The sequence below is a fragment of the Suricata suricatta genome, chromosome 7, assembly GCF_006229205.1.
Source record: "Suricata suricatta isolate VVHF042 chromosome 7, meerkat_22Aug2017_6uvM2_HiC, whole genome shotgun sequence".
Classification (NCBI taxonomy): Eukaryota; Metazoa; Chordata; class Mammalia; order Carnivora; family Herpestidae; genus Suricata; species Suricata suricatta.
Genome location: NC_043706.1, coordinates 94,144,961 through 94,153,798, shown reverse-complemented (window position 1 = coordinate 94,153,798; position 8,838 = coordinate 94,144,961). Strand labels below are relative to the sequence as shown.

The 8,838-nt window shown below is 35.8% G+C and overlaps 1 protein-coding gene and 1 pseudogene across 2 annotated transcripts in view; one reads left to right on the top strand and one right to left on the bottom strand.

Moving 5' to 3' along the window:
* Positions 1 to 2,527: 2,527 nt before the first annotated feature.
* The window catches only part of CEP57L1 (centrosomal protein 57 like 1), an 80,718-nt gene continuing 74,407 nt past the window's right edge, over positions 2,528 to 8,838 (bottom strand). For both annotated transcript variants that reach the window (XM_029945264.1, XM_029945265.1), the window contains 4 exons: positions 7,005 to 7,082; positions 6,644 to 6,888; positions 5,506 to 5,650; positions 2,528 to 3,653 (listed from right to left, as the gene is read on the bottom strand). In XM_029945264.1, the coding sequence (XP_029801124.1) occupies positions 3,435 to 3,653; positions 5,506 to 5,650; positions 6,644 to 6,888; positions 7,005 to 7,082 (687 nt within the window). In that variant the 3' untranslated portion in view covers positions 2,528 to 3,434. The remainder of the gene's footprint in view (positions 3,654 to 5,505; positions 5,651 to 6,643; positions 6,889 to 7,004; positions 7,083 to 8,838) is intronic.
* LOC115296787 lies at positions 8,226 to 8,674 on the top strand (annotated as a pseudogene).

Below are 8,838 nucleotides of genomic sequence, written 5' to 3'. Positions count from 1 at the left end.
ACTTTCCCCCTTAGTTTGATTTTCACCACATTGCAATCCTGTTACAGATTAAGACTATTCCTTTATAGTTAAAATTGTATTTTTAAAGTAAAAGGTTACATAAAAATCTCAAAAACCTGAGAGAGAGAGAGAGAGAGAGAGAGAGAGAAAACGTGCACTAGTGCACATGAGCAGCTGAAACGCAAAGGGAGAGAGAATCTTAAGGAGGCTACACGCTGGGGCTTGATCATGACGTGAGACAAAATCAAAAGTTGAACACTTAACCCACTAAGCCACCCAGGCACCCTCAAAAACAACTTTTAAGTATACTATCACCACTAGCTAGCTGTCTTAAGTGTCTTCTTTTATCTTATATTGCTGAAAAATGAGCATTTCCCTTCAACCCTCCTATCTTCAGCTAATACCTTATGAAAATGGCTACGCTACCAATGACCCACACAAGTACAGTTAACTCAAGATTCCAACTGCTACTTCCAGGATTAGAATATTCACAATAAACACTCAATACTGTTTTAAACACTTAAACTTCCTAGTTTCACAGTTTCATCAAAGTTGAGACCTGTCTTGGCTAGTCAGTTCCAACTTCAGTTTTTCAATTTTTGATTAAATAAAAAACAAACAAACCTGTTTTTCACTTAAGTGAATAAAATCCACGATATCCTACCGAGTCTCTGCCAGGCAGAGCGCAGCTGCAGGGTTGCTATGGCAACTCTTGTACACTGGCCACAGATTGTCCCTGTCCAAGAAGGAAATCATTTGCTCCACCCCTGAGGAGTCAAAGGCTCTGGTAAGCAGCAGTCTGTAAGCAGGACACATTTTTAGTTCAGCAGCTGTGACGGAGCAACGAGAGACAATTCTTAAGTGTTTCTCCATGATAAATGTTACCCAACAACAAAAACAGCTCCAACTCAAGTTGCCACGTGTGATTATGTATTTCTGCACTGCACTAAGAGTATATTCTTTACCCGTTCTCACTAGAAATCTGAGCTAGGGAATAAACCAGAATAATTTCCTCTCAGACACACAGAAAAGAAGAAAAATGAAACCCATGTAATGAGAATATCCCACTTTTACGAAGAATGTATTTTGGCTCTTGCTTTCAGGCTTTAACACATGCAGGGACGCCTGGGTGGCTCAGTTGGTTGGGCCTCTGACTTCGGCTCAGGTCAGATCTCACATTCGTGGGTTCGAGCCCTGTGTCAGGCTCTGTGCTGACAGCTAGCTCAGAGCCTGGAGCCTGCTTCTGGTTCTGTGTCTCCTTCTCTCTCTGCCCCTCCCCCTCTCATGCTCTGTCTCTCTCTGTATCAAAAGTAAATAAAAACACTAAAAAATATATAAATTTTTTAACACATGCAAACTCAGGTTGTCTGATAATTTTTGGGGGGGGGGAAGGGCAGTCAGATTTAATATTTACTGAGTTTTTACTCAATGCCAACTCTTCTGCTGGGTGCTTTCTAGGACATGTTACTTCATTTATTCCACAACAACCCTGTGAGGTAGGTAGCAATATAATCCCTACTTTACAAATAAGAAAAGGAGGCTCTGTAAAGTTATTTGATTGTCCAAGCTACTAAATGGTTAGAGTCACTATTTGAACCTACGTCTTCTAATTCTGAAATCTTACAGTTTTTCTCCTACTGATTTTCCAAGAAAAATTTCAATGCTTAACTGAAATATTCAAGCATTCCTAAAATAACTTTGTTTTTGTTTTACCAATACAGTTTCACAAGTGATGACTTCACTACTGATCAACCAAGTGTAGTCAGCCACTTTCCTAAGTGCATGGAAAACAAAGGCACAGAAAGAAGTAGGGCTGCTTTATGGTCCTGGCGAGGTTTTTTTTTTTTTTGGTAAGTTTAAACTACAGCACTCACATTCTTGAATAGGAAAGGCAAAGTTCAAAAGTAGGTAAGGTGATGAAAATGAATTTAGATGAAGCACTCTGTGGAACGTCTCTGGGGCTGAAGAAGCTGCAGAGGGAGAAGGAATGAGTGGGTAAAGGAGACATGCAGTATTTAAACCAGAGACAATCTTTCATCTCTATCATTAGTTACTTTCAATGATATTTTGAAGTATCCATCTACCCATTTTCAGTTATTTCTCCACTTCAGGTTTGGAAAGTTCCTCTAACTTATCACCTCTGCTCTCAGTGAGAATGAATCTGTTTTCTTCTTCCCTCACCAGAAGTTCTACAATTACCCCCATTTTCCCCACACACTTTTAGGAAAATTTTTTAGGACTGTCTTTAACATTGTTTTTCCTAGCTCCCCAAGATCTTGGCCTGAAAATTCTTTCATATCTATAGCTTGATCATGCCCCTAGCTATAGATAAATATACCTCCAATTCTGATCCTGTGGAATTACCATCTCTTAAACTGCTACCCTAGCTTCTGAGTTCCTCCCTTCTATTATGCTTTTTCTGTCAGTCTTCTATTTCTACTTCAGCTGATGACTTTAATTCTCTAGTTACCCCAAAGGACTTCAGTGAAAAAAACAAAGAAGTTCAAAAGAGTCATACTAATGTCCATAGGTTTCTGGAAAGATATGTCGACAAGTGTAAATTTATTATAAAGCATATGTGTACAAAGACATTGCATATGACATCACTGACATAAAAATATAAAAAACAAAAATGCATCGTATTTCTCTGAATTGTTACTGGATAAGGTAATAAAATGTCCAATTTTGTTTTCCTGGAAATTTACATTCTCAATTTATACTGATTAATATTATATATAATGCAAAGATTAAAACTCACCAAAAGTTTTAGTGATAAAGGAATAAGAAATAAATCACTTGTGTTAAAAAGCAGCACAGGATTTGTAAAAGAGAACAGGAATTGCAGAAAAAGGCTTTTGCAGTTGAGTTACTGTCATCTAAAAATTAAGTAACCATGAGTTCCTATTTATAATTGTCACATAAAAACTTGGGCTAAAGGCCGCTTTACAGGACTCTTCCATTTCCAAAAAAGAAAAGCATTTCAGCATTTCACAGCTCATAAAATAAGATAGGGAAGAAGCACCAAGAAAGGTAAAAGACCTTTCCTTACTCTGTTCATGTTATATTGCTTCTTAAGGTTATAAGCCTACGAAATGAAAAGGTATAATGGTACTTGTATCTCAAATTTAACTCAATTTTAAATACCATCAATCCAGTATAATTTCTTAGATTTAGCTTAAGAGGTCTGCAAAGCAGACAATGTGTCTAAAACGTGGAGAGATTAGGTATTTCAGTCAGTAAGAGAAACAAAAACACAGTCATTTATTATTTGGGACTCTTAGGAGGTCGTTATGCATGAATTTAAAAATACTACAACTTGACACTTAATAGGGAAACATAATTCAAAATTTCATTAAGGCATATTAAAACCCCGTTAGACAATTCAAGATCATTGACAAGAGTTCATTTAAGGTAACAGCTTTACTATTGTGTTATCATTGTTCCCACATGATATCATCTCTTCTCAATTTCATTTGAAGGTTATGGACTTCTACTGGATGAAAGTTGTTATTCTTCTGAATACAGTTAGTTAGCAAACATTTTCTGGGGCTATTTTTTATGTTCTTTGATCCTTTAAGGTTGCTATCTTCTCGCCGAATGCCTGAGGCTTCACTCATCTTTGAGTTTTGAACTTTTTGCTGCAGTTTACGGATCTGGAGAGAAAAGAAATCTAACATTTTAGTAAAAAAGATATAAAAAATATACCCTAAAATGGATTGGATTGATGGTTTAAAGGTTACATGAAATTAATAAGTTCCACTAAGTTTTTACTGAATACCTATCATAATTGCTTCTCGGCCTTTTGGCTAAGATCAAGTGAATACCTATCATATGCCTAACACTGTGCTAGGTAAGTAGAAATATAATGAATAAGACAATCCTTGCTCTCAAAAAGCTTACAGCTTTTATTAGTGAAAGGAAAGCATGTATGTGACAAGTAGAGAATAATTTAGGCTGGGACAAAGGTGTTTATTTGAGAAGGCCAAAGTAGGACAAGATCAATGTTGACTGAGAAGATCAACGAGAAGCTGAAAGGAAGATTTATGTGGAATATGAAATGAGTAAAAACTGGACAACAGACATAAGAGAAAAGGACCTGTCAGGAATGAACACTGAATTTATGGAGTTGAATATGTATATACATATTTTACCTAAAAGTATTCCTGAAGTTAACGTACTACTGAATGCCAGTTAAAAAATAAAGTCTCATTGGGTGGTATCTGGTTGATGGAATTAAATGAAACAAAACCTATCAACCAGCCAAAACCCATTACTGTCAAATCCAGACCATTACTTAGTCTATTTCACTTATGCATGGGCCTAATCTGTAGAGCTGATCCATACAATGGCTAAGAACCTGGTATTTGTCCAAGGCCATTTAAATTGTAGAGATTACATTTATTATGATAAAATGCTTGAAAATTTGTATTGCTATAGCTATTAGAGTATAAATAACATTTTTTCAAAATTTATGTTTGTTAAGAATATGACTATTTTTCTATTCCCTTCAAATTTCCCCTAAGCAATTCAAGGAAAGTGTATGTTATATAATCTTCATCCTAACACAATCCTACAAAAAAATTTACTTACTATAGCCTTAAAAGCCAGTAAAGTGAATATATTTGCTTCAAACATTTCATTTCCTCCTTTTCTTTTTATTGGTCTTAGAAGAATAAAGGCTGTAAAATTCTGAATCCTTTATTACTCTCCTGTAAAAGTGGGGAAGGCTGAATCATGAGGTTAATATAACACTAACTTATATGAATGCTGACTATTCTATATAGGCAGATAGCTACATAATGTGATTTGAGGGTTCCTGGAAAGACCTCCTCCACCTTCTGCTCCAGCAGGGTAATAGTGCTAACAATCCAACCTATGGAATCATGGTCTTGAGATAAAATAGTATAATATTCCATGATTATTCTGTTGAAATAGTAACATTGTTATGCCATTAGCTATTAAGCTTTCACAAGCAAGGACAGAGTCCCTCTTACCACCACACTAAAGCTAGCTAAGCACAGGTCCCCGGGGAATGGAACACAGCCTAACTTGTTCTGGGTGAGTAGAAACAATGGTTTTAGCATTAGAGTACTACTTGAGGAGCCAGGTTTATGGATGGTACTGAAGTAGAGACCTGTGAACAGAAGAGGCTTCATTAAGGCATGGGGCGGGGGGGGGGGGAATAAAGTGAAAGAATGATAAAAAGATAACCAGGAGGGCTGCAAAGCAAATTTGGCCTCCCTCAAAATTTTCCTAAGGCTGTTTCTGAATACATAACTAAACATTCATGTTCCCCCTATTTTACATTTATCTTGGGGAGTTATGTAGGAGCCCTGGTAGTCCAATGGGACAGATGGCTCTATAACAGGCCTAAGTGATTTCTATCTGTCATCTTTTCACTAAGCCACACATACAGACCTCAAATTTGAAAGATCATACAGAGATATAACATTGACTCCAGATATGTTATCTTTTTATTAAAATCTTTTACTAAAGCCTTCTTACATTATCTTGATGCTTCATCAGTTTGGAAATTTGTTCTCCTTTAATTTCCATTTTCTTGACTAAATGCTCTAATTCACATTCTATGTCTTCACACACTGAATGACTTTCAGTTTCTTTCATTTGATTCAGTAGTTCTTCATGCTCCCTATGAAAGAAAAGCAAATATCAAGTACTATTATGGTTTATACTAAATGTCTTTGATATAATTAAACAATATTCTGTTTAATCATAAATTTTTGCCAGTTAAATATTAATCTTCAAAGACAGTCTCCTTATGTAGGGTTATCTACAGTAGATATAAAAGGCTTTTGTGATTTGAGATTAGATAAATTTAGAAATATCTTAGACTTAGGTCTTAAAGAACCTTAGAATAAAGTCCAAATTTTTGATACAAGTGTTTTGTAGTAAAACATTCTGATGTCCTTAGCTAAAAGCATTAAAGGACTCTCTTTAGTTCCAACTCTGGAATTCTTAATATAAGATGTTTAATTCCAGCTATAAAAGTATTTGCCTGAGAAATCCCTAGATTTGGTGATAGTCTACTCAAGGAAATACTGTCAAGAGAACTAGTTATATCTTCTACAGAGGTCTTAGTTCAACTAGCTGGCCACTCAAGTCTCCTATTTTCTGGGATTTTTGTTGAATATGTATTTAAACTTGGGGTCTAAAATATGTATCCTTTATAGAATCTTGTTTATTATAGATGCTTCAAAAGTTATAATGCAGCCAGAGTTTAAAACAAGAAATTGCTTTCCTGACTAATGAAATGTGGTTTAATTAAAAAGATTTTTTTTAAAAAGGAGAACCTTTCTTATAAAAGCATTTGTGAGTTATAATTTAAGGTCACCAGACTCCATTTGTTAGAATGACAGTAATAATTGTCTATCAGTTCAGATCTTGGGAACACAGAAACTCCTTAGATCGGAAAAGTAATTACACACAGTTGAATATTAAATACTATCAGCAAATACAATGATACAAAATACAAAAATTCAGTGACAACTCTGCAGATGGAAATAAATCCCAATCTAAGCAACTCTTTTAAGAATTCATAAGTGGCAATGTTCTTAAGACGGAGAAGAAAAAAGATATCTACGTTATCTTGCTACTTCTTCTGATAAAGAGTAAAACTACTTACACACTCATCTGGTCCAGCTCATCCTGCATTGTCATCAACAGTTCGGTCAAATTGTCACAAATAGAAAGGGAATATTTTGAGTCAGAAGGTTCAGCTTTACACTGGGCAGTTGTTCTAGAAGGCTTGTAGAGACAGCTAGGCTTGGTAACTTCAGTAGGTTTCTGAAGGATATAAGGCCCATAATGCTGCTGCATCTGCAGGAGACTTTGTGTACTTCTATTCACAGAACGGCCCGCACTGGCAGACTTTAGGGGAAAAGAAATAGCTGAAAACAATTTCAAATGACTAATGGCATTTAAATAGCACTTACACCAAACAGAAGTGTGTCTGAACAAGTATCTTCATTTTTCCCCCCTCTTACCTTCTCAGCCATAATAGGCAGTGATTCAAACCTTGAATAAATTTGCTGACATGGTCCTCTCTTTAAACATTTAGTTTTCTAAATATTAACAAAGGAAAAGAGGAAATAAAACATTGTTTTAAAAGACATTTATCACATGAAGAAGTCTCAAAGCTAGCAGTAAACAATCTGATTAGAAAAGAAGCAAAAAATATGTATAGGCATTTCACTGAAAAGGTCATGTGGATGGCAAATAAACACATGAAAAGATCTGCAGCATCATTAGCCATTAAGAAAATGCAAGTTACAATGAAACATCACTATACACCTAATAGGAAGGCCAAAATGGAGAACAATGACAACAACAAATGATGGCAAAGAGGTAGAAAATAATATAGTCACTTTGGCAAATAATTTGGAAATTTCCTGTAAAACTAAACATGTACATCTCATATGACCTGGCATATTTATCTCAGAAAAATTAAAGCCGACATTCACACAAAAACCTATACATAAATGTTTATAACAGCTTTATTAGTGATAGTCAAAAACTGAACACAATCTAAATCTCTTTCAACAGGATCGGCAAATATCAAACATTCCTTTTATTTCTGTGTAGTATTTCATGTTATAGATGAACTACAGCTTAATCACTGATAGCGAAGCAGGATGGGCTGGACCAAATGAGTATGTAAGTATTTTTACTCTTTATCAAAGAAGTAGCAAGATATGTAGGTATCTTTTTTTTCCTCAGTCTTAAGAAAAATGCCACTTATGAATTCTTAAAAGCCTTGCTTAGATCGGGATTTATTTCCATCTGCAGAGCTGTTGTCACTGATTTTTCATTGTATTTGCTAATAGAATTTAATTTTCAATTACTATTTTTCTGATCTAAGGAGTTTCTGTGTTCCCAAGATGTGAACTGATAGACAATTATTACTGTCATTCTAACAAATGGGGCCTGGTGACCTTAAATTTTACAAAACTGCTTCCAGGATCTATTGTGTTCTTATCATGTGCTGTGTCATTTAGTGCCTCTTTTATAAAGTCTTACAGAATATACTTCCCTGAGTCTACTACGAGGGGCAGCTTGAGGGAAGTCCTGGCCCCTCTGTGCCTATGTCTGGCAGAGCCAGCATGAGACACAGAGACAATCCTTCCCTATGCCTGGATAATCAAGAGTTTTAGTCCAGGCTTTGAGCACCCACAGAGAAAGTGAGAGACCAGAATAAAGCACAGGTTATGGCACTGAAATGGATTAATAAGAAACTTAGTGTTCTGGCCCATGGCGCTCTAGCATAGTGTTCTGCAAGTCCAGTTGGGGAAGACAGGTTTCATGAGCAAGCCACAATTATGGGACCTAATGATAGCCCGTGTCGAGGTGGTATATTCTTTTTGACAGTTCATTTTCCTATGGACTACTCTCTGAGGCCTCCTAAGGTTGCATTTACAACAAGAATTTATCAATCAATATTTATCAATATTACAATAATGGTAGCATTTGCCTTGATATTCTAAGATCACGTGATCTCCTGCTTTAATTATTTCTAAAGTTCTTTTATCCATTTGCTCACACTGCTATATGATCCAAACCCAGATGACACCCTAGTGGCAGAGATTATAAGGATCTATAAAATAGAGAAAAGTACAACAGAGTATCTTGGAAATGGACTCAGAAGTATGCCATGTGATGCTCCCTTAAAATCAGTATAGTCCTAGCATCAGCAATCAGACAAAAGGAAATAAAAGGCATCAGAATTGGCAAAGAAGAAGTCAAACTTTCACTTTTCGCAGATGACATGATACTCTACATGGAAAACCCAATTGACTCCACCAGAAGCCTTTTAGAACTGAT